Source organism: Juglans regia, chromosome 3 (assembly GCF_001411555.2).
Source record: "Juglans regia cultivar Chandler chromosome 3, Walnut 2.0, whole genome shotgun sequence".
NCBI lineage: Eukaryota > Viridiplantae > Streptophyta > Magnoliopsida > Fagales > Juglandaceae > Juglans > Juglans regia.
In genome coordinates this window covers 23,917,657-23,944,430 of record NC_049903.1, presented here as the reverse complement: position 1 = coordinate 23,944,430, position 26,774 = coordinate 23,917,657, and the positions used below count along the sequence as shown (strand labels likewise).

At 36.1% G+C, this 26,774-nt stretch overlaps 1 protein-coding gene across 1 annotated transcript; it reads left to right on the top strand.

Moving 5' to 3' along the window:
• Positions 1–385: 385 nt before the first annotated feature.
• Positions 386–26,774, top strand: LOC118348017 (valine--tRNA ligase, chloroplastic/mitochondrial 2-like). The gene is made up of 15 exons (XM_035688741.1): positions 386–716; positions 1,208–1,292; positions 3,760–3,886; positions 7,829–7,912; positions 8,196–8,290; positions 9,565–9,656; positions 9,942–9,995; positions 16,468–16,520; positions 16,635–16,696; positions 22,738–22,813; positions 24,872–24,955; positions 25,576–25,724; positions 25,828–25,945; positions 26,074–26,190; positions 26,481–26,774. Exons 1-15 carry the CDS (start codon positions 551–553, stop codon positions 26,772–26,774), a joined length of 1,656 nt encoding a protein of 551 aa, XP_035544634.1. The 5' UTR covers positions 386–550.

Here is a 26,774-nt window from a genome sequence, read left to right as displayed (position 1 = left end):
ATATACTTATTCGATTTCAAAATTTATCCAAAACTAAACTCAATTGGATTAGATCCTAACTCAATTTAGGATTGAAAAAACTCAAAATTTTTCTTAAATTAAATTAAAAATTTATCTCAACTCATTTCATCTCTTTATTATAATTTTTTTAAATTCTTACACAAAATAAAATAAATAATTTAATTTTTTTAAATTTTAAAATAATAATAATATTAAAAAAATATTTTAATAATATTTTATTTAACTTATATAAAATTATATCAATTTATTTATTTATGAATCCCAACTGTTATCCTTAAGTTACGAATAATTCATTTATTAAACTCAAAAAACAATATCAATCAATTCACTTTATAGAAAAGGAAAAAGCCCGACTCGTTTCAGTGTGTGTATCGATAGAATACTCGCGGAATATCATTATCATCTGCTTCGTCTGCAAATTCTCTACCACTGAACCGAAAACCGCCGGGCCATAATACTCTTTGCACCCCCTTCTTTCTTAAGGGTTTTTCTTTCTTCCATTCATTTCTTTTACTTCTTCTTATTCAGCATGATGCTTCATACGTTAGTTTCCTCCAGTTCGCCTCTCTTCTCTCCATACTGCTCTTCTGCTTCTTACAGACTCAATCCCCTTCTTTTCTCCAAACCTCGCCGCGGCGTTAAACTTTTCCCTCGCTGGCATTTCAGTCCTTTCAGAATTAGGCCTCTTGCAGCAGGTACGCACTTGTATTAGCAATGCTCGCTTTTTTTGTTTGGTTTTCGAGAAAGTGAAAACTTTTGTTTGAGTTGAACTCGGTACTATAGTATTTGAACATTAAAGTAAATTTGGTCAAATACGTGAGATGGCTAAGGAAGCAGGGGAAGTGAAAACTTGAATTTTATATTTGTTGGTTGAGTGGCCACATTATGAAAGGGCGCCATTACGGTCCCACTTTCAGGTGCGAGGCCAAATGCATGGAGGGCTATTTCCTGATAAGATTTAACTGGAAGAGACATGAATCGAGTTTGAAATCTTTCGTTGTTTGCTGCCAAAGTTTTCAAATTTTTTTTATTTTTATTATTATTTGTTTTAGATTTTGTTTCTTATATTTTCTTTACATTCTCCCTGAATGGTAAGAGATTTTGTTGGATCTAAGACACTGTTTTGAAAGTTTTGTATCAAACTTGGAGCCTAATTTATAGTAGTAATTATTTTATGACATTTCAGCTGCTGCAACGGAGAATGGCGTGTTTACTTCTCCAGAGGTGGCAAAGTCATTTGATTTTACTTCAGAGGAACGGATATACAATTGGTAGTTCATTTTTCAGTAGGGACCTTTATCTTATATATAAAATTAAAATTCGTTACGGCCCTTGCTTAGATATGTGCTTGAACTCTTGATTATTCTTTTATTCTGTATGCGTTGAGAGTAATTGATTTTGATAATTCCCTTGATTTCTGCTCTCATAGTTTCTCTTTTAATATCTGTTTCTTGACTCTAGTTGATGAATATTTATTCCGCCAAGTGAAATTAAATCTTACTGCTGAAACATACCGTGTCCACCTTGCATTAGTCCATAAGTCATAAATAGTTAGTGCAACTTGAAATGCGCCAGACCTTTATTTTTTTAAAGGAAATATTGATGATTATTAGATAATCACTGAAATCAAGTGTATTCTACTGACCATAGTTCCATGGAATTGGTTTCATGTTTGGGGATGCTGTTCGTATCAAGATACAGGGACACTAGGATCCTTGATATTTGAGGACTCTTATTCATTCTTATTATGCTACCTGAAAGCCTCAAACTCTATTTTATAATTTTAAATTTAATTCCAATTTTTTGGCTCCTATACATGCATCGAATGGGATATGAATGCACGACCTCATTGTAACCTCATTCTTTTGCTGATGGAAGTGTCATTTAGCCCAAAATTTTATAAGCATTATTGAATGGGCTATATAGCTCTAGTACCTTTGGATAATTTTGTTGAATAGTTGATATATGTAATTTTAATCTTTCAATCCTAGTATCATTTTTTTGGAATGTCAAATATTCAATGGATTGCCCGTTAAAAAAATCAAGCTTTGTACTATTATTGTTATGTAGAGGTAAAGTTTTACTATCTGCACTTCTTAACTCCCCATGTCTCTAGTCTTTCCATCCTTCATGCCCCCAACTTCATCTCTTACAAAATAAGATAATTTCCAAACTTTAGAATACTAATATATTGTTTAACTTTAATTGAACTCTAACAAACTTTGTACATCAAACTTAAATCGCTTGGTGTACTCAAGTGCAAACGCTCCTTAGAGCCTAGGCATAGAGCTTGTGCTTGTGCCTAGTTTAATTGAAACAATTTTTCTCAAAGCTAATGTATGATGAAATATTAGTAAAAGAATAAGAAGTTTTCAGAAAAGCAAGATGGTAATATATTTAGCCTAGTAATTTCTTAAGAGAGTTATGCAGCATACATTCAAGTGATCAATTAATCACATCTAATTTATATGTCTCATTTATATAATTCTGTTGTGCTTTATGAAATACTCATGACCATGATATTGATAGCCATAATCAAAATAAAGTACATGTTGACTCAAAACATACCTTAAACTTAAATTCAATGACCGACAAGACACAAGAATTATTGATGTTGATTTTTATGCCAACTTCCCATAGTAAATTATCATCCTCATCATTATGCATTGTATTGTCAGCATTGTCATTAAAAGATTCGTAATCCTCATTCATCTAAAGTAATGGTCCAAACAAATAGTAATGGGTAAAAGATATCTTTTATATGCATTTATGTGTGTGTGTGTGTATATATATATATATATATTTTTTTTTTCAAAAACTGCATCAGAACTTTTTTGCACTTTAAGCTCCACCAAAAAAAGTATGCCCAATTTGTGCCTTTGTAAATGTGTTTCTCTTTTTATAAACGATCGGCCTTGGCACTTTGCTCTTATGCATGCTTTTTCCAACACTGGTCAAAAGTAGTTGTTTTACTCTCTTTTGATAATTACAATTTTGTTATTTTAGCAACTATAAAGGAGGAATAACCCATGCTATTTTTCAAGGCAAGTTATAAAGGCATGGATTGTTACTTCATGCTCGAAGAGAACTAAGTTTATTTACTACTTTTATCAGGGATCTGTGGAGCCTGATACGTTTCCTAATAAGTGACGTTAATTTTCATGAGCTGGCTATATATGCATATTCAGAAGCTAGCCAGTATACCATGGCTACAACTCTTCGCAAAAGTATATAGAGTCTGTAGCAGTTGATTTAGTGCTGTATGGAGCTGCAGTTCATGTGTAATCCAGCATTATGTGTTTTTCCACCTCTTACAAATGCAGAGGCACTTGTTTTTTTGGTAACTTAAAATTACATTTAATAAAAAAGGATAACTTTCTGTCTCTATAGAATGTGGGCTTTGTAAAACCATGACTTGGTCTCAGAATATTTGTACTAGTTTCAAGTGGCTTACTCATGTTTTTAAACAGGTCTTAGACCTTATAAAATCTCATCTTCATCCTACCTTGACCTGTGCGTGCGTGTGCTGAATTTTTCCTATTTCCTAATTATTCCATGGCTGGGTGCTGGTTATCATGTTGCTGCTTACACGAGTCCTCAAGTGGGGTATTGACTGCATTTTCACATTTCTAAAATGGTCTGGACTTTGGACTGGTTCTTGAAGTAGTTTCTAACTTTTTTTTTTCAGTTACATAATATCATGATTATGATGTGTTGATTGTAATTTCTGGATATTAGGTGGGAGTCTCAAGGGTATTTTCGGCCAAAATTTGATCAAGGAAATGATCCATTCGTGATTTCAATGCCACCTCCTAATGTTACTGGTTCACTGCACATGGGACATGCAATGTTTGTGACTCTTGAGGTTGTGAATTGCTTTTAAGTTCTTGAACTATTAATTTAAATTCCATCTTAGCGAAATGCTTGGTCCACAAAGAGATTTACAAAAAGTTGCTTTACAAACTAAAGTGGCTTGATATTGTACGTCAAGTTGTAAAGTTCTTTTTCTTTTAAGGTAGATCTGATGTCCCACATCAAACCACGTTAGTTTGTAAACTTTCTTTATGTAGTTGTCTTTGTAGACCTAACACTTCTCTCCATTTAAATACATACCATTTTATTTCAATTCATACAAACTTTGATTATGCACCTGACCTACATCGAACTATGAGGCACGAGTGATATATACATCAAGCCACTGCTTCATACTTGCACTATGATTCTGTTAACATTTTTCTTTTCTGATTGTAGCATGCAGATACAAAGTTGTGGTATTATTTTTTGATGTAGACCAAATACTGGTTAACAGTACCTGTAAATGGATATGTGTAAAACGTTATTCTGCTTATGGATCATGTAAGGATTGAGTAGCTTAGGGTTTTGAAGATTTGGGCTTTACAGAAAGTATGGGTCTTAATTTTTAGGCTGCTGGAAAAGTTTTTGGGATTTCAAAGGATAAAACATGGATGAGAAAGACAAACCTAAGCTTCACACAGTTCCTTGACGTTACACCATGGAAGTAGTTAATAATGCAATCCATAAAGCAATAGCTGCTATAATTTTCATATCTGTCTTCATTCAATGACTAGAGGAAAAAACATAACATCCATATTATAGGCCTACAGTCCTAACCTAATAGACTTTGAAATAAAAACATCGATAAACCAAGCTTCATCATCTGGCTAAATAAAAACATTGATAAACCATGAATTAATTTATTATCATAATTTCTTTCATTAATTTCATTACATGAGTTTTTCATGTCTTACATATAGTGTGGTGAAAGTGCTAGGCTCACTTAAGTAAGGTGATCTACAGGTGCAAAGCACAAGTGTGCGCCTGATTGGTAAAGCACACAATTGTAAAGATCATGGTATATATAAAAAAAAAAAAACATAAAATAAAATAAAAAGAAAGCAAGAGTTATAAAATATTTATTTTTTTGGTTGATAAACAAAAAATTTATTGATCATGAAATAGACAAAAGCCTGAGTATACGGGACATACAAGAGTGTCGCCTATGCGGGTTCATTTAGTGATACAAGGAAGTCATGAAAAGACATGCCATTAAAATCAATTACAATTGACCAATGAAGCGAAGTAGTGAAAAATAAATTTCTAAGCTCATCCATTGACCGCACTCAATCTTCAATGCTTCTTGCTCCTCTCCCTCCAACTACACCACCATAGACATATTGGGACCATATTCCACACTGTTGCAATCTGAGGGTTGCCCCAGATGCCTTGCCAAGAAGCTAGGAGATCGATTCCCTTTTTGGCATTGCCGAAGCTAATCCTATCTGAGCAAAGAAGTCATTCCACAAGGTCGTAGCAATCTCACAATGAAGTAATAGATGATCTAGGACTCTCCACTCTTTTTGCACATACAACACCAATCCATGACTATGATGTGATGTTTCCGTAGGTTGTCTATTGTGTGGATCTTCCCTAATGAAGCCGTCCATAAAAAAAAAAAAATTTGCCTTCAGGGGTGCTTTTGTCTTCTAAATATTCTTCCATGGGAATGGATTTGTGTTGTGTGTGCTCATGGCTTGATCGTAGGAGTGGATTGTGAACTTTCCTTTCTTAGAAGGGCACTAAAAGATATTGTCTTCAACTCCCCTTATTATACAGGTAGAGTACACTAGGTCATAGAACTCCAAGAAAGCGTCAACTTCCCAATCTTATGCATTTATGAAGAATATAATGTTCCATTGGGGAATACCATGAGATAGGATTAAGAGGTATGCAATTGAAGCTTCTTTCATTCTTGCTATGCCATAGAATTATGGATAAGCTTCTTTCAGTGTCCTATTGGCACATCGTACATCATGCCAAAATTTGATTTTGACCCATAACCCACCTCAAAATGAATATTTATTGAATATGTGTCCCATCCTCTTCTTATGTGTTTCCATAGTCTCACCCCATATGACCCACTTACCTCATTCGTACACCATCCTCCCCATGGTTCACAAACACAAGGAAAGCTTGGAATCATTATAGAGGGCAAGAACTTCTCCCTTGCAAGCAATAGGATCTCATTCACCATCATCCTATACTAAATTCGGGGTGTTACAATCACCCCCATTAAATCCTTAATCCTTGACATCTTCATCAGGCCATTTCATCATAGATGGCACTACTTAAGTCCCACTTGTAACGACCCAAGGGTGTAGCATTTGATATTATGGATAAACCCTGCATTTGCTGACCAATCAAGTGGCAGCCGCAAGAGGAAAAGGGTGAAGCAGACTAGGGTTTTGAAACTGGGGACATCTTTTATTGACAACTGCAATAAGAGCTGATAGGTTGCTGTTTTCTGAAATTTTCATTAAGAATAACACAACGGTTTTGCTCACCTATGGCTGTGACAGATTCAGAGGACTCTCCCAGCTACTAGATTGATCTTAATCAACTACAAAGTACAAGTTCTCTATACTCCTTAACATCACCGAGAAACCAAATAGAATCCCTCTATCCATTGTGGTTGACGCCATCTTACTCTGAGCTTCCATAACAGCCATGAATAATGTCTATAGCAGATCCCCTTGTCTTAAATAACAAGTACTACAGAAAAATCTAGAAGGTGGTCCGTGTATTAAACAGAAAATCATATTGTGGATTTACAAATTGCTGTCCATTCACAAAGTCAAATAGTTGTTTACATGAGTACATCATAAAATCAAGTAGCTTTATAATAATCATTCCACTCAAAGGATAATTTAACCTATTAAAAAGTTAACAACACTCGTAAAGCATCCTTCTTCATCTCTTTGGTATTCTACATCTAAACTTACAATGATTCAATCAATTACTAGTAATGAATGTGACAAGGCTTTTACCTAATAGGATTTTTTGAATCAAAACCTTAGGGAAGAAACTAAGAATGATTGGGGTATGAATCTTGATGAGTTTGGTGATGATTGTATCTTTCACCGATTTTAATGATAAAACTGTTCAAGAAATATGAAAGGAGTTCAGTAGATGACAACTTATTCAAGGCTCATTCATTACTGGCAGTGCCGCTATGCCCTACTATTTATTACCAACTTAGGTGCTCCAGAAAAACCTCTGATTTAGATTTTTCGAGCTCAAATTAAGCTTTGGCTATACTTATCGAAAAACAAAATTAAGCTTTGGCTATCAAGAGTCACGTTGTCCATGTTTCTGAAATTTGCTTCTTCCCTTAGCTTTTCTTTATCTATCTACTTATTTTTTATTTTCTTTGAAAATATATGGAGATCTTCAATTACTTTTATTAATTTATATTGACCAACCTCTTAATGGTGTGTTAGTATGGTGACCAATCTGTTCATTTTACTCGTAATATAGTATCTTTTTCTCCCACACCTTGTTATCTTTTGAGGGGTCAAGATCAGCTAATTTTTTAGTTCATGCTCTTTCTGGAAGGCCAAGGATGGAGGAAATCATTTTATGATTATTTTGGATTGAGATCAATCTTAAAATAAATTGTTTTCTTTTCTTCTCTCTCTCTCTTTTTTATTTTTATTTTTTTATGCATCATGTACTAGTGATGTTTAAACATTAAGCCTTCTGATGCTTCTTGTTCTTGTTTCGTTAATCAATTATGTTCTTAGTCAGTTTCAGTTGTTATGTATGAACACCATACTACTGATTAACAAAAAGGTCCATAAATTCTTAAGAATACCCTTTTGATATCAGTGTAATCAGCTGATTGTATTTGGTTAGATATCATGAATGTACTATGCCTTGGTGTTGCATATCACCTTGTTACCTTTCCAGTAATGATATTTTTCTCTTATGTCATGGTTTGCTCTACTAGGATATTATGGTTAGGTATCATCGAATGAAAGGAAGACCAACACTTTGGCTTCCTGGGACTGATCATGCTGGTATTGCCACTCAGGTTTGTGTCTGCACTAGGAACTTCTGTAGTTATATCATCTTTCAACCGAGTTTACATTTCTGTGGAATGTCTATTTATTTTCCTTTTATCCCTATCTTATATTTAAATGTCAATAAGATTCCTTATCTACCTCAAATATTATGTATTGTTGTCTTAATCACTTTCTTTTACCTTTCAATTTCTTATCAAAAACAAAAAAACTCTTTTATTCTGAAATTTCTTGCTGAAGCTATTATATTCCTTTCTTTTCTTGTTCTAATTTTTTTCCTTATTTTTCTCCCAGTTGGTAGTGGAAAGAATGCTAGCATCTGAAGGAATAAAAAGAGTTGAATTGAGCAGAGATGAGTTCACAAACAGAGTTTGGGAGTGGAAAGAGAAGTACATATTCTTCCTAATTTCAGTTATTTATGTTCTCTTCCATCTATGTTACTTTGATTAAGTGCGGCTGGACTTGTATATGCTTGCATTGATTTACTATTTCCAGTTAAGCCAAACGCTTGAGTGCACTAACTACAATTATGTTCTCTTGAGGTATGAGAAAGAGAACTTCCCCAATGAAAAAAAAGTAGAGCACACCTAGTGCACAAATGTATAAACTTTCTTTCTATTAATGTTTTGACACAACCAGCACACTGTGAACCTTTGTCCTCCTTTAGGTGGCACTTTCATTTTAAAAATTTCTATTAAGCATTTACCAATTGATTTACAAATGTTAAGTAGGTAATTACTTGTTCTCAGTGGGTTCTTCCCACCACTTTTGTCTAATGATGATAGAAATTGTTTTTGCAAAACGACGGAGGGTTATTTTTTTGTGGGGATAATGTAATTAATTTAGTAGGAATTCTATTTCTAGCAGAAGCTGGATAAATTTTACATCGAAATCATAATGCAGAACTTATTTCTCTTTGAAGATGTGCAATGAAGATCAACCGTTAAATTGACTCTAGAGAATAAGGATACAGAAGAAAGTCAATAGGTGCAGCAATTCTATATAAATGGAAATTTGATTGTTAGGCCTTGGGTTTTCAAGTTGTTAGTTTTTAAGTTTGGAGCATGTAATTATTTTTTAGTACGTTAAAATTTATTAACTACCAAAAGATATGTTGCCAAGTACATGTGTCATATACATGAGAAACACCTTTTTGATTGGTCATATATATGAGAAACACCTAACTAGAAAAAGAGAAAGGAGCAAAGAAAATTTATAACTAGAAAGAGAAAGCCCAAACTGAGCAATCATATAATGGTTAAGGATTTTGAAAAACAAATCCTCGAGGTCTGGTTGTTTCTTTTTTTCCATGAACACCACAATAAACAACACATGATCATCTTCCACAATGCTTCACTCTGTGACAACCAAGCCTCCCTTTCCAACACGCCAATTATCCACAGCGTCGTGTAGAACACTGCAACAGTACTGGCTAAATCGACTACTAAAAATGAAATTATCATTGGCTCAGTTAGTTATTTTCTTTGACTTGTCAGTTAAAGGACATGCATAGTCGTAGATGTTGGCTGTTTTTTTTTATTGATGTATAATTTTGGTGCCTATTAATGTTCTGCTACAATTTAGTTTGAAATAATCTGAGTTTTGATTCTATTTTTGTTATTTGTATTTTTGTTTACTCTTCATTTGCTTTATTATATATCAGGTTTGGTGGAACCATCGCAAACCAGATTAGGAGACTTGGTGCTTCTTGTGATTGGACTAGAGAACACTTCACCCTTGATGAACAGCTAAGTCGTAAGGCATTTCTCTTTTGAGTAGAATTATAGCCACTATAGAAAGTGTATATGTGATGTGGTTGATCTACTATTTTGGATGATATGTAACATGTATGGTGTTAGGTGATGTTGCATGGTCCTAGTTTTGGTAATGCTTTATTGTTCATATAAGTAGTAAGCTCTAAATGCCTCTGTAGCCTTCTTCAATAATTAATGCATTTATTGCTAGACGTAACATCTGGACTTGAGTACATATTCTTTGTAGTGCCATACTTGCTGAGATCACGCCTTTTACCTTGTGCAGGAGCTGTAATCGAGGCATTTGTCAGGCTTCATGAGAAAGGCTTAATCTATCAAGGTATTACACTTTATCTTTCTATTATAGATCTATGCTACGGCGGTTTTGGTGGCAGGGTTTGAAATGCTGATGTTTTTTTTTCTTTAATTTTTAGTTTCTTCCTACTAGTATGTTAAAAACAGCACTCTACAAAATGTAGTTCCGGACTAATCTTCATGAATTATGTTTTTATTTTCTTATAAGCTGGCTAAAAGCACGATGTGCACTTCTGCTTTGAACCTTTTCTGTTTTTGTTTGGATGAAGTGCAGTAAGACCCTCTCCATCTTTGAGGGCCTTCCTTTGTTTTCAGTTCCTGCAACTTGCCCCCTTTGCTCCGTTAATGATTTTATCAAGTCCTCGTGTCTCTTTTGCCATTTAAGTTAACATGATGCACACATGGTTTCTGTACCACTAATTTTGTGACGTGTTGGAGACAAGTTTTTGAAGTAATATTGAATGTAGGGAACAAAAAGGAAAAGAAAATGCTTCTTTCTCACCAGAGGGTAGTATTAGAAAAACTGAAAACTAGGAGGCTCCTAATAGGATGCCTCAAGATTGGAAGGGTGTTTGTTCATTGTGCCCTTTGGTTTTTTCTTCTGAGAGATAATATTTATTTGTAGGAAGAAATGGCCAGAGTGTTAGTACATGAGGAGTGTTCACTAACTCTGGCCTTACAAACACAAACACATGGAGCTTAGCTGATTTGCTATTTGAATTGTTCGTTCTGGATTATATTTAAGGGATGATCATTTGATAAGTAAGAAAGAAAATTTTATTAATTCAAATGAAACAAGCGACGCCCATGTACACAGAAAGTATACAAAAGAAAACACCTAAATACATTCTAAGAAGCAGAAAGCGACAACAAAAGGTCAAGAACAGATGCTCTCTTAATCACTAAAGCAGAAAACCAAAACAATAAAGAGTGCCCAAAAAAAATTCTGAAGTTCCTCCAAAGTTCGCTCCTTATCATTGAAACACCGCTCATTCCTTTCCAACCAAATATACCACATAAGACACAAATGAACCATCTTTCAAGTTGCATCCACTTGAGAGCACTATTCCAACACGCAAGAAGATCAACCACTCTCAAAGGCATCACCCAAGCCAACCTAGCTCTACTAAGGAGTGGTTTGGATTCAGAGATGAGTTGAGATGATTTGTAAATAGTAGAATAAAATTTTGTTTATTATATTTTGTGTTGGAATTTGGGAAAGTTGTTTTGGGTTTTGAAAAAGTTGAATTGTTTATTATATTTTGTGTGAGAATTTGTAAAGTTGTAATGATGAGATGAGATGAGTTGAGGTGGGTTTTAAATTCAAACGAGGCCTAAAACTCCATCACACAAAGCCCTTGCCACCTCACAATACAGAAGTAAATGATCCACAGATTCCCCATGCTTCTTATACATAAAACACCTATACATAACAATAAGACCGTGCTTTTAAGATTGTTAGAGGGCATTATTGTAATATATATAACTTGTGAGGGTATAATCGTTAATTGTATGTTAGTGTATATATATATATATTGGAACAATAATGAATAGAGTAAGAGTTTTAGTTTATCAAATTGTATTCCCTTTGGTGTGGGTTTTCTCCATGTTTCACAACATGTATTAGAGTGCTTGTGGTTGTCTGCAAATTTGTTGATTTCTTTTGCAAGTTTGAATTCACCCCGTTTGTTGCATACATTAAGGGAAAAAAAAAAGTGTCGGCATTGTCGTCGGTTGGTGGTGGTTTGATGTATTTCGTGCCATTGGTTTTCAGTTGGTAGGGGCCGGTTGTGGTTGCCGGACCTTTTTGTGGTGGCTAGTGGTGTGGCGGTGCCGCTGGTAGTGGCCGGAACGAATTTCTCTGGTGGACCACTCAAATTCACACTGTTTTCGGTGTTTTTTGGTGTCGTATCTGGTATTGGTTGTCGGATTTGAACTCGCCCTCATTCTCTGTGCCTCTCGGTAAGTTTCTTGTCGTCATCGTCGACCAAAAGGGCCATCTGTCGCTGGCAACATTGAGCTGTGGGAGTGTTTGGTTTGGGTCTTACATCAAGCTTTAATGTGGCTATGACTTCATAGTAAAACTGAATGTAAAGAACTATATGCTTTGGTCAAAATCTATTGATGTGTTTTTGAAGGGCAAGGGTCTACGTAGTCACTTGATTGACCCAAAACCCAACTCAATTGTCTTCCCGCATGGGCTTCCCTCATTTCCTGATGTGTTCTCTCGGCTTCAACATGCCACGTTGTCTGGACCTGGATCGTAATTGTCTTCTGATAAGAGTGGTGAGAAATCTTCTTTAGTTGCCTCTTATGTGAGTCAGAATGTTGCTCTTGTCGGGTGTGGAGGTCGTGGTGGTAGCACGTGGGGGACGTGATACTAAGGGTGGTTGCAGTCGAGGTTGTGAATCTTGTAAGTGCACTCATTGTGGTCGTAGTAATCACTCGGTAGACTATTGTTGGGATTTACATGCTAGACCATTTGGGCCTGCTAATCAGGCCATTTATCAAGATACTACCTCTCCATCAGCTAGCTCCAACCCACCTCTAGGTTTGGATGTGATTGGCATACCGGGTGATGAGTATGCTCAGCTTTTGTCTCACACACAGGCTTCTTCATCTTCCATAGCTACTCTTGCCCAATTAGGTACGACGTCCACATGTCTTATCTCATCCACTCAAGATCCATGGATCATCGATTCAGGAGCTAATGAACATATGACCAGTTTATCTGATTCCTTATTTAATTTAGATGGTTTCTATTTGTATTCTATGGTGCTTATGGCAGAAGCGAAACGACAGGACATTCGAAGACAAGAAGCGATCTTTTGAGGATCTTAGATCTCTTTTTGTTAGAACGTTATTCCTATTCTATAGATTTTAATGGTCTAGACCTGCATGGTTTTTTTGTTTCCTCTTCTTCATCCTAGATAGGCATTTCCTCTTGTATACCATCTTGTGTACTTGGGCCATGTCTATTCTATTAATACAATCTTTTACTTATAAATAAAAAAGATACTATGAAATCTTCAAAGAGTGTTACTCTTGCTAATGGTTCTCTCGTTAAGGGTAGTATCCACTAAGTTCATAGACTCTATATCCTTGGCTCTTGGTTTCCCCTATAGTTTGTTGTCCATTAGTAAGATAATTTAAAATCTCCAATGTTCAGTGACTTTTGACCCCTCTTTATGTATCTTTCATGATCTCAAGACAGGGAAGAAGATTGGTATGGGACATGAAGCTGGTGGCCTGTATTGTCTTGAAATTCAAGCATTTACCCACTTGAGCTCTCACATCTTCTTCATCATCTGCTTTTGAATGGCATTGTCGCCTTGGTCATCCTTCCATTTCCCTTTTGAAATGTTAGATTAAGAGTCTTGGAAATGCATCTTCATTTCCTTGTGAAGCGTGTCAACTTAGCAAACCATTGGGTGCATTTTGGACCTTGAGTTGATTCTCGAGTCTTGAGTCCTTTTGAGTTGATTCACTTTGATGTATGGGGACCAATCAATATTGAATCAAACAAATTTTAGTATTTTGTTACATTTATGGATGATTATTCTCGTATGACATGATTGTTTTTTATGAAGGCACAATCTAAACTTTTTTCCATATTCCAAATTTTTAGGAAAGAAATTAGAACCCAATTTGGACAAAAACTTCAAGTTTTACGTTCCGAAAATGCCAAAGAATATCAATCTGGTTCCTTTGCTACTTAAGTAATAAAAGAATTGTTTATCAAACCCATGTTCTTATAGCCCCCAACAGAACGGTGTGGTTGAACGCAAAAATCGTCGTTTGCTAGAATGTGACCTGAACACTTTTACCTCATGTGCATGTTCCTAAACGTTTTTGGAGTGATGGCGTACTAACTGCTTGTCACCTTATCAACCGCATGCCTTCATCAATCCTTGATGGTGTCTTTCCTTTCTCCATCTTATTCCCTACATCTCCTTCATTTTCTCTTTCAGCAAAAATCTTTGGGTGTGTTTGTTATGTTCATAACCTTGGCCCAGACTTTGATAAGCTTGATCGACGTGCTACCAAATGTATTTTTGTTGGTTATTCCAGGACTCAAAAAGGATATTGCTACTACAGTACCGTTCTTAGACGCTACTTCACTAGTGCTGATGTCACGTTCTTTGAGTCCATACCCTATTTATAGGACACATCTTCGATTGGTGAGTGTGATCTTCCACAATTACCTACTCTTGCTCTTCCTTCCTCATCTTCATCTACTCTTACCCACTCTTCCCCAGCGCCTTCCACCGTTCCTTCTACAGGTTTAGTCGTGTCGCTTGCATCCACTGGCTCCCATGCCTCCATCCTCGTTTATGTCTTTAGATCCTAAGTTACCTGGTACTTTAGATTCTCAGCCTATTGCTCTCATAAGAGGTACTCGTTCTTGTGTTACTCAACACCCAATTAGCTAGTTCGTTTCTTGTCATGCTTTATCTCCAGGATGCTCTATCTAATCCGAAGTGGAGGACAACAATGAAGAAGGAAATGAATGCTCTTCACCATAATAGGACATGGGATGTTACACTACCACCTGGTAAACAACCTGATGTATACAGTCAAATTCCATTCTTATGATTCTGGGGAAGGTCTGAAAGTTCGCTTGGTTGCTAAGGGTTACACTCAAACTTATGGCATTGATGACGAAGAGTCCTTAACCCCGGTTGCCAAAATCTCTTCTATTCGAGTGTTGATCTCTCTTGTAGCTAATTTAGATTGACCCTACTTATAAAAAAAAAAAAAAAAAAAAAAGATTGAATCTTATTTTAGTTTGATGTTAAAAATGCATTTTTACATGGCAACTTGTATGAGGAAGGTTATATGGAGCAACCTCCTTGGTTTGTTGCTCGGGGGGTGTATCGAGGTGCTGTAAGCTAGTTAAAAAAGGCACTATATGCTTTGAAGCAATCCCATCGAGCATGGTTTGGAAGGTTTTTTGATGCTGTGTTGGCATTTGGTCTTCATAGATGTCAAACAGACCATTCGGTATTTCAACTACACAGTGATGCATGTCATATTTTGTTGGTTGTATATGTGGATGACATTATAATTTTCGGGAGTGACTCAGCTAGGATTTGCAAGATGAAACAATTTTTGCATGATTAGTTTCTGACAAAGGATTTGGGCAAGCTTAGATACTTATTTGGGATTGAAGTTGGCACATCTAAAAAGGGTATTAGCTTATTTCAAAGAGAATATGTACTTGACCTATTGGAAGAAACTGGCTTGTTGGGTGCACGGCCTATTGACACCCCTATGGATCCGAATCGTAAATTCTTGAATGAAGAAGGGAAGTTGTTTGAAGATCTAGGTACGTATCGACAACTTTTTGGAAAATTGAATTATCTTATCATCACTACATCTGACATCTCTATGCAGTGAGTGTAGTAAGTCGATTTCTGGAAACATCCAGGGTCTCACATTGGGATGTTGTAGTCCATATTCTTAGTTATCTTAAGTGAGCTATTGGCCTTGGTTTGTTGTATAAGCCAAATGGACACCTTAGAATTGAAGCCTTTTTTAGATTTTGATTAGGCAGTGTCTCCTCCAGATAGAAGATCTTCTATTGGATACTATACCTTTGTGGGAGGTAACTTGGTTACATGAAAGAGTAAGAAACAAATAGTAGTAGTTCATTCTAGTGCAAAAGCTGAATACAAGGCAATGACTTACACTACTAGTTAGTTGACATGGTTGCAACATTTCCTTCACGAGATTGGATTTCTAGCTCCTGTTCCACTACAGTTATTTTGTGATAGCATATTGCCTCTAATCCTGTGTTTCGTGAGAGGACTAAACACATAGAGATTGATAATCATTTCATTTGAGATAAGATACTAATTGGTGACATTTCTACATCTTTTGTGAAGTCTGCTGATCAACTTGCAGATGTGTTTACTAATCCCGTGTGTCATAGTCGGTTAAAGTTTATTTGTTTCAAGCTGGGTTTATATGATATATATGCCCCAACTTGAGAGTTAGAGGGCATTATTGTAATATGTATAACTTGTGAGGGATAATCGTCAATTGTATGTCAGTGTGTATATATCACACATATATATTGGAACAATAATGAATAGAGTAAGAGTTTTAGTTGATCAAACTATTTTCCCTCTGGTGTGGGTTTTCTCCATGTTTCACAACAGAGACAATGAGTGTCTATCACTTCCTTTTTCTTGTTGATATGTAGCTCTAACTCTGCGAATTCTTGCGATGATTTGTATTTCTTTCGTCTTTTCATACGGACATAATTTTTCTTATATGATGTGAAACAGCAAAGGATGGGTTACTGTAAAAAATGACCTAAATAATTAGTAGGCGGCTAATCCATGGATGCAGTTGCCTTATTGGTGCAATCTCTACCATGTCTTGATGGTGACAGAGACGAACAAATTATAGTTCAAAATGGTTGAAGTTAACCTGTTTCTCTTTCATAATGTTTACGGGGTTCAACCTTTTTTTTTTTGGTATTGTTTCAGGATCTTACTTGGTAAACTGGTCTCCCAATTTGCAGACTGCAGTTTCGGATTTGGTAAATTCCTTTCTATTCTTTTTTTAATTTCATGCTGGTGACACTTTTTAATTATATTACAGTTTATATCAGACCGTTCGACATGAGTAGTGAGCCTTTACTTTTTGTGCATAGGAAGTTGAGTATTCTGAAGAATCCGGTACTCTGTACCATATCAAGTATCGTGTTGCTGGAAGGTAGATATCAGAAACTTCTTTTTAAGCTTTTGTCAATATGATCCTAGAATATATAATTCAAATACTTGCTGTTAAGTGAGCCATTTTTGGTTGCATCAATTTGAAATGATGAATTGGCAATTATTTGGGTGAAATTAACTGGCATGTGAACTGATTTTGCATTTGTGAAGGTAGGATTGCTTATGCACAAGGAACTGAATTTGTCCATAACGGATAATGTAGAGATTACACTTGTGCTAGGATTATAAACAACAAAATTTTGAATACCTTCTAAGCAGGAAATAGTGTTGGAAAGTTGGCAACATTTAGGAAATTAAAACTCATGGGTCAACCTTTAAATAAAGTATAAAATTGGTGAAACCGAATTGGCCATTTGGGAACCTGCCATACTATTGTGTATATGGAGGCTAATGGCTTGCAAAGTTGTGGTTTTAAAGCTTGGGGCTATAGAAATTTAATTTTTTTGAGTTTATCATGGTATGAAAAGACATTGATTAAAAATGGCGTTGGTAAATAGAGAAAAACAGCCATGAATATACTATCTGTCTTTGTTTAATGAGATATGGTATTGTGGAATTTTATGATCGTTGCCAGTTTTAATGCTCAATTTCTTAATTTTATTACTTGAGCTTTTCTTTTTGTTTTAATGTAGAATCAAGGAATTTTTTGTTACCAGTAGCTGATGTTATATCAGTAATTCGTATTTATGAGATTAGCAGAGGGATTTCTTAGGCAGTATCATTGAGTGGAGTTAGTCTCAGGTGGCTATCGTCCACCATGCTTCCTACTTCAGGTGAAAGGGTTGTTGGGATTCACGGCCAGCATTTGGCTCTAGCAGAGTTGGGTGATGGAGGTTGTTGGGGTCCATAGTTGTTCCGGAAGGAAAGGAAGGGGCTGAAAAGGACTCGCATATGAGTTAAGGTCTCTGTTTGTGTGTTATTTTTTAAATAAGCTTTTCAACGATTGTGATGGAGAGCCTCATGAATGTCAGGTTCCTGGAAATTCAATTTCAAGTAGCATGAGTTATTCCTTCGATGATTGTGCCAAAACGAGATGCTCGCCAGGATGAATGGAGCTGTTATGTGGGGTGCTATTGGGATCAAGGCAGTTTCCGGGCATTACTGAAAAATGGAAACTAAGAATAATTGTGGGGAGCATGATTTATGGATAACCTTGAATACTGGAGTTTTTTTTTGATTGGTAAATAAGAATTTATTGATCGTAGGAATAGGCAAAAGCCCAAGTACACGGGTCATATACAAGAGCAACACTTTCCCATCACACGCCTCAAAATGGGTGGGATATCTCCATAGCCATTTGCCCATTGTTACTCGGCCCAATAATCGTGCTGTTGAAGTTATATTGGGTGATTCTGCTAGGAAGATATATGGTTGAAATTTCCATAAATTGAGAATCCAGTTGGAGCAGATTGGAGAAGAGGTAGACTTCTTAAACATGTTGATGGAAGTTATAAAGATAGATATGGTGGGCCCAAGATCTAGGTGGGTTGGTGCGGGCTTGACAGTTTGTAATGCCCAAAATCAGATGAAATTTACAAGGTCATATCTGGCATAGCAAAGGATAAAGCGCCGGGGCCCGATGGTTTTTCAGTGGGTTTCTTCCAAACTTGTTGGGACATTGTGAAAGGTGACGTTATGCAGGTTTTCAGTGAATTTCACGCTTTTCAAAAGTTTGAAAAATCATTTAATGCGACCTTTATTGCTCTCATTCCCAAGAAATACGGGGCTTTGATTATTGAAGACTTTCGGCCTATAAGTCTGGTTAGTAGTGTATATAAGATTATCTCAAAAGTTCTTGTTAACCGACTTAGCCCGGTGTTGGAACACATTATATCCAAGTTCCAGAATGCATTTATTCGAGGGAGACAGATCCTTGGTTCAGTACTTATTGCAAATGAGTGCTTGGATTACAGAATACGGGAGGGAGGTTCAGGTGTTTTGTGCAAGCTTGACATGGAGAAAGCATATGATCATGTGAATTGAGAATTTCTTTTATATGTGCTTGAGAGATGTGGTTTTGGGGATAGGTGGATTGCATGGATGCGTCATTGTATTTCAACAGCCCGGTTTTCAGTTTTGGTTAATGGCACACCTGCTGGTTTTTTTGATAGTTCGCGGGGATTGCGGCAGGGAGATCCCTGATCTCCTCTTCTTTTTGTTATAGTTATAGAGGCCTTAAGTAGGATGGTACAGGTTGTAGTTGGGGGAGGTTTCTTATCGGGCTTTCAGGTGGGCAATGGTTCTGGTGGCCCTATTATCATTTCACACTTCTTATTTGCAGATGATACGTTAGTCTTTTGTGAAGCGAATAGAAGCTAGATCCAAACTCTACGAGCATTGTTACTTTGCTTTGAAGCTGTGTCAGGGTTAAAGGTGAATCTGGGCAAGTCTGAGATAGTTTCTGTGGGTGCGGTCTCTAATATCATCAGCTTAGCAAGTCTTCTGGATGGTAAGGTGTCCTATTTCCCAATGAAATACCTGGGACTTCCGTTGAGAGCAACCTTTAAGAATAGGGCTATATGGGATGGGGTAGTGGAGAAGATAGAGAAAAGGTTGGCTAGCTGGAAACATATGTATTTATCAAAGGGGGTTCGCCTCACTCTTATAAAGAGTAATCTCACTAATCTCCCAACTTATTTTTTATCTTTGTTTCCTTTGCCTGTAGGGGTGGCGAACAATATAGATAAACTCTTTAGGGTGTTCTTATGGGGAGGTATGGGGGAAGAGAAGAAATTCCATTTGGTTAGATGGAAGACGGTATGTGCATCACTTGTGAATGAGGGTTTGGGTGTGTGTAACCTGAGAACTTTTAAGAAAGCATTATTGGGAAAGTGGCTTTGGAGATATTAGTTGGAGGGGGGATCTTTGTGGAAGGATATTATTGACTCTAGACATGGTGTCGCTTCTGGTGGTTGGTGCTCTAAGGAAGTGAGAGGGGCGTATGGGGTGGGTTTATGGAAGTATATAAAGAAGGGATGACCATGTTTTGCAAACCAAATTCGCTTTGTAGTTGGTGAGGGCATTCGAATTAGATTTTGGAGGGACGTGTGGTGTGGAGACCATGCTTTGGAAAGGGTTTTTCTGGCCTTATATCGTATTGCAGTGAATAAGGAGGCTTCAGTGGCGGACGTGCGTTTATTTTCTTATGGTGCACATCAATGGAATATTCTTTTTAACAGGGATTTACATGATTGAGAATTACCTATTGTCTCAGAATTTTTCAGCTTACTATATTCCACGGAGATTCCTTTGGCACAGCGAGATAGTTTGAAGTGGAGGTCTAATAACCACAAGTTATGTATAGTTAAGGCGTTTTATAGCATCCTGACAACACAATTTGATATTACGCCGTTCCCTTGGAAGAATATTTGGAGGTCTCGGGTGCCTTCTAAAGTAGTTTTTTTTGTTTAGAGTGCTGCTCTTGAGAAGATATTGACCACGGACAACCTGAGAAAGAGAGGATGTGTAGTGTTGGATTGGTGCTACATGTGCAAGAAGAATGAAAAATCTGTGGACCATCTCTTATTGCATTGTGAGGTAACAAGGGTGCTGTGGGATGATATCTTTTTAAGGGTAGATGTTGCTTGGGTTATGCCTATGAGGGTGGTGGATTTGTTGGGTTGTTGGTCCAAGATGCAAGGATGCCATCAAGTGGCAGCAGGGTGGAAGATGATTCCGTTGTGTATTATGTGGTGCATTTGGATGGAAAGGAATGCGCGGTGCTTTGAAGATAAGGAACGCACTACGACCAAGTTGAAGAATTTTTTTCTCCACACTTTAATGTGTTGGTTTTCCACTATTGTATTACATGGGGATAATGTCCAGGATTTCTTTTACTTTAATTTATCGTCCTTAGAATGTAATTAGGAGTTCTTATGTATACTTCTTGTGTACATGAGCTATGCCTATTTCATTTATATATATAATATCTATCTTTTACTGATAAAAAAAAAAAAAAATCAGATGATTTTAATATCCCACATTTTTTGGGCTTAGTCAATGATAATGGTGGGTCGGTGTTGGGTAAAAGATTTGAGGCTGAAGGAGGGGAAGTTGTCAAAGCCCATCTTATTGGATTTATATGGCAAAGGCTGTTTCACTGTTATGGATTCCAAAAATAAAGACCCTTCTGATACAAGTCAAGATAAAATGCTTCTTTTAGAGGCAAAAGCCTGATTTTTTTCAATGATGGTAACTTGATCCGATCCAGTACTTTGAATGGATGGCTTATGAAAAAAGGATTTGAATGAATGTGCATGTTCTTTTTGTTTTTTTAGCTTTCAGGTTTTTCTTGCTCTTTTTTCTTTTGTTGTTTAGGTGTCTCTCGTGTATATGCCTTGTATACTTGGGTACTTACTACCCTTATAGCTTGTTATAAATAATATTATTGATTTATTTATAAAAAGGTGTAAAAACAAATACTGGACAAGTACACGGGCTATGCCTATTTCATTCGTATCAATAAAATTTCTCTTATAAAAAAAAAGAAAACAAATACTGGACAAAAAAGCGATGATGTTATGTTTTTGAAGAAAAATGGGCTGTGGGTGTCTTGGTGGAGTGTGCCTGTTTTGGGATTTTGGGGCTTTGTGATAAACACAGGGATAGACAAGTGGGAATGTGATGCTAGAAAAGTGCGGATAATTGTTTTGTGGAGAATGAGACTATGTTGCACAGAATTATGGGAAACAAAAGGAATAAAGGGAGGGGGTTAGGCTTACAAATTTGTTGGTTTTAGGACTTTGGACTGTGGAAGGAGGTTGAAGTTATATACTGAGTATGGTATGAAAATCAAATGCGATAAGAAGATGAAGGAAGACTTTTCTTAAAGAAAACAGACCACAAGTTTCTTGGTGGAGTATGCCTATTTTGGGGTTTTTGGTTGTTCAGAGGCTAGGGTGGAAAAGAAAGAAATTTGGCTGATTGTGTGCAGAACTTCTGTTTATGGGAAGACTCAACCCTAAAACCCAAGTAGATTAAATCTTAGCCCTTAATTTGACCTGATCCTACATATATACATATCAATTCAAATAAGATTGAAAACAGAGAAATATACCCTCCAAACTTTTTGCTTGTACTTGCATAAATGACACATCTAAATAACGACACTGCCGTTAGTAGTACTATTATTACAACAGAAATGCTTCAGCCATAAAAGGATTTCACAAAAGTTAACTCACAAACTGACGTGGTTTTATGTGGTATATCAGATTATAAATTTACTTTTATTGTAAAATAGATATAATGTATCAGATGAAGCCACGTCAGTTTGTGAGTTTATTTTTTTGAAGTCTCTTTGTAGCTATAGCACTTCTCTGGATACAATATCCGTGAAATGACTATAGTGCCATGAACAGGAACTTTTTTTAAATGCATGTGTATATTTTTGGCATGTATCATCCTCAAAACAGATTGGAAGGAAACATGTTGTCAAGTTTGGCTTCCACCTTCCCATGGTCTATTAGAATCCCAAACAATACTGTGCATCAGTTCTTTCTGTGATGGACTGCATGGAAGAGCAATTTACTCTTTTGCCTAAATGCACTTGGGACAAGTCTCGCATATGGCTGATGTTATGCACCTTGTTTCAACTTAGTTGACTACCTGTTAATCTATTATGGACGGAAGATCAGATTGCTGTCACTGAACCACATATTGCTTTCTTCCCAAATCCGAGACAGGCTAGCCCTATCTTTCTGTTCTTGGAGCTTTTTGAATAAATTCCCCATGGATAACTTCTTGCCAAATCTGATCACAGATGGCCTCTGCCAGATTTTCTCTCAGTGAACTTTCATCAGACATGAGTCAGGTTTCCAATAAACATTTATAGGCCGAATGCTAGTGCTTAAGCCAGAACTTTTTCAATATGATCTTTTAACTATAACCTTTGTTCTATTGTGCTCTCTTTGTAATTATAAACTTTCGAATGCTATAATTGTTGCATATCTTAAACAAGCTATGTTTTATGCACTTACACAGCCTCTTTAGTATATTCATATATTATTTTCCTTTGTCTTGTAGTAATGACTATCTGACAATAGCAACAACACGTCCAGAAACTTTATTTGGTGATGTAGCTATTGCAGTGCATCCAAAGGTAGGATAGCTTCGTTTGCCTTGCAGGCTTGCACTTTCAATAATAAGATTAATGGGCCAGGTGTTTGGAGCTTATGCTTTGCTTATATGATTGTCATTGTGGTTCTCATTGTGGTCTTAAACTATCTGTACTGGTGAAGGTATGCTTTGTCACTTTCTGTCCTTGGGATCAAGATTAGTTGCCTTTGTCCCAGTATATAATCTCAAACCTGAGATTCAGAACTTTCCTTTTTCCCTGGATGTATCTCAAACCTGTGGTTCAAATCTTTATTTTCTGCCCCCTTTAAATGATTTATTTAGCTACTTTACTAGGATTTTTTTTGTATGTACTTACTGGAATATTTCCTGGAGTTAAAAGTTTGTCATGTGTTCTGAGTTAGTGGCTGACACAAGATTTGTGCAATGGTTGAGTAGGTTGAATTATAACTGAAGATAAGAATGTAGATGTTTTGAAGTGGATTAGAAACAAATCAGTTTTACTGCAAACATATGGATATTATTTTAATGCAATATTGCAAATAAGACCTTATAAGTGACAGTGGAATATACTCTCAGCTTTTCTTGCACATCTACCACTGAAACTAAAATTTGTGTGCAATCCATGCACATTGCATTTTGTTTGGAAATTTGTATGTCCCTGTTTTTCTTTTGTAAGAATAAGAAGTATTTTTTACTGAGTCGAATATGGGCCTGTGTTGTCTGTTTTGGATTATTTTGATCCGTTTTGACTAGGGGTGAAAGAATAACCGACCAAACCGTACCGACCGGTTTGGTTGGTTTTGGTTCCCTAGACTGAAATTTCATGAAAATCGGTTTGGTCCGGTTTCATGTTTTGGGGACCGAATCATGAAAACGGGACCGAACCAAATTATATATATAGTTAATTGCTTTATATTATGCATATTATATGCTATATATGCTATATATATTATGTATATTATAAATTTAATAATTATAGCATGAAAGTCTAATCTTATTATTTATGCTTCCTTGATATAGACTCACTCTTATTCATTAATTTTAATATTAAGTTATTAACATGTTATTGTTTATCCTTATATATTAGGCTACATTCTAGGTTACATACTTACATTTTTAATAATGTTTTGATAAGTAACATATATATATATATATGTATGTATATATGTGTATGTATATATTGTTGTGACTTTGTACATACAACATAATATTTATCAAACTTATCATATGTAATATATATCACATATTAGTATAATATATAGCACTTATTAATTAGATGATGTATTCATGCAAATTGGTTATAACTTATTAACTTATGTGCATGTTTTAGGCTTTTAGCCTTTTGGAATGTTGTTATGTGCATTTTTGATAGGTCTTTTAGGCATTATTATATGTATGTTGTAATTAGACTAATTAGTGTGTTGTGGCTAATTGTTTTGAGCATTTATTTAGTTATATTCATGGTATTTTTAGCTGAAAATAATGTTTTGGGCTCTAAAACTCATATTTGGGCTAAAAAAATTATTCATTTGGGTCAGAAAACCCAACCAGTCCAACAAGAAAGCCCAAATCCGAATAACCTCTGTATAGCTGAACCAAATTGGAAACAACCGAGAAAACTGAAAGTAGCAGTTCCCGTGGTGAACCAGCCGGTTCTGGTTTTCAGAATTCCAAAACCGACTTGTCTCGGTTTGGTTCACCAGTAAGTCCAAAACCGGACTGAACCGAACCGATTACATCCCTAGTTTTGACCAATATTGTTTCCTATAATCATTTCAAGAGTACTGTACTTTGTGCCGATTTGGCTCTTTTTAAGAATTTTTTCATGATTTATTTTATTTATTTATCTAAACAACACAATATTTATTTTTACTTTCATCAATCAAGTCTACGTAGTAGTAAATCAGAAATAAAATTCTTGATTATACCAGTGTCTGGGTAGATGAAGTCATCCACCATGCTTGAAAATTTGACATTTGCGTGGAAATCATATACTAGTTGTATGCTCCCCTCCTCCTTTCTTTCTTGCACTTTTTGCTGTTCTACTTCATGAGCATGCTATATGTGTTTACTTTTGCAGGATGATCGATATTCCAAGTATATAGGTATGATGGCGATTGTGCCTATGACATATGGCCGCCATGTCCCTATCATCTCTGACAGGGTAAAAGCTTCTGGAAAATATTTTGCTTGAAGATCATTCCGTAATTAGTTTATTTTTTCATTGTGGATATGGTGCTAAGTATTCCTGAAGTTTCTTACTTATTTCGATTGGTATATGCACTGTGCTGGTACAATAGTACAAGGGCAATATTTGAATCAGTAGAAATCCATTCATAGAACCCCCCCCCCCCAACATCTTGGGGGAGGTTGTGCCAAGTTTTTTTTCTTTTAATGGAGCTTCCTTCACAGTAAGTGGGCCCCACTGCCTTGTTCTAGGCATTTGAAATTTCTATGAGACTCTTAAGGAAAATGCTGTCATTAGTAATCTGAATTTCAAGTCTGTCTGAATTTTACTTATTCGTACATTTCTGATTCAATCCCTTGATTACTGATGCTCTCCTGTTCTCAAAAGTCATAATTGTTTTATGGCCCTCTTTTGGTTCCTAGAAAATAGAATGTAGATCATTAACATTCCTGGAGAATGAATGCTTGGTAGGTTTGTCAAATTTTGCTAAGTAGATGTATACTTGTAATTTTCATACTCTTATTCCTTACACTAATTTCATATAACTCCTGGTTAGCAATTTCTTCTAGTTTACTTTTTCCTGCTATGTCTGACAGCAAGTTGATAAAGACTTTGGAACTGGTGTGCTGAAGATAAGCCCTGGACATGATCATAATGATTATCTTCTAGCAAGAAAGCTTGGTCTCCCAATACTTAATGTCATGAACAAGGACGGGACACTTAACGAGGTTGCTGGATTATACTGGTAATCTTTTAAACTAGCTTTATTTGATTGCTATACATGCATCATATTGGAGAAAGCTTTCTATGCTGTGCCTAACATATGACATTGACATTTATAATAATAGTGGCCTTGATCGGTTTGAGGCCCGGAAGAAGCTGTGGGCAGATCTGGAGGAGACGGGCTTGGCTGTGAAAAAGCAACCGCACACTCTACGAGTTCCCAGATCCCAACGTGGTGGAGAAGTGAGATGTTGCTTTAGTTTACTAATTTGAAAATTTCATCTAGATAATGGATAGCCATTCCATTGTGAATTTCTTCTCATGTTGTATTTTCCCTACTCTTTTTTCCCCTTCCCCCCTTCCTCCACCAGATAATAGAGCCACTAGTTAGCAGGCAGTGGTTTGTTAGCATGGAGCCCCTGGCGGAGAAAGCTCTTCTTGCAGTTGAAAAAAGAGAATTAAGCATTATTCCTGAAAGATTTGAGAAGGTATTGTTATGCACATATATCTGTCTTCGTGCATTTGAAGTGCACTAGAAAGCTTTTCTCTTCGTATTGTCTGTTGGCTGTTTTAGTTTTATTTTACTGTTATTTCTAAATTATGCAGCTTCTGCCTTGATCTCCAATGCTTCACCATTTGAGTATGGCTTCTCTTAGAAATTTAATAACGAAGATGATGGATTTTTTTAAAAAACAATTGTCACACAAAAACATCTATGTTTAATAAGGGTACCTTCATACCATTGGTTATCTTTAACATGATTTTGTTATTGTTGCAGATCTACAATCACTGGCTATCAAATATTAAGGACTGGTGTATAAGCAGACAACTCTGGTGGGGACACCGCATACCTGTTTGGTACATTGTGGGAAAGGATTGTGAAGAAGAATATATCGTTGCAAGGAGTGCTGATGAAGCTCGTGAGAAAGCTTTTCAGAAGTATGGAAAAGATGCAGAAATATATCAGGATCCAGATGTTCTTGACACATGGTTTTCCAGGTCTATTTCTAATACTGCTAAGGATTCACATATTTTTATTGTGAAAGCATTGAATCCTAACAACTACACATGA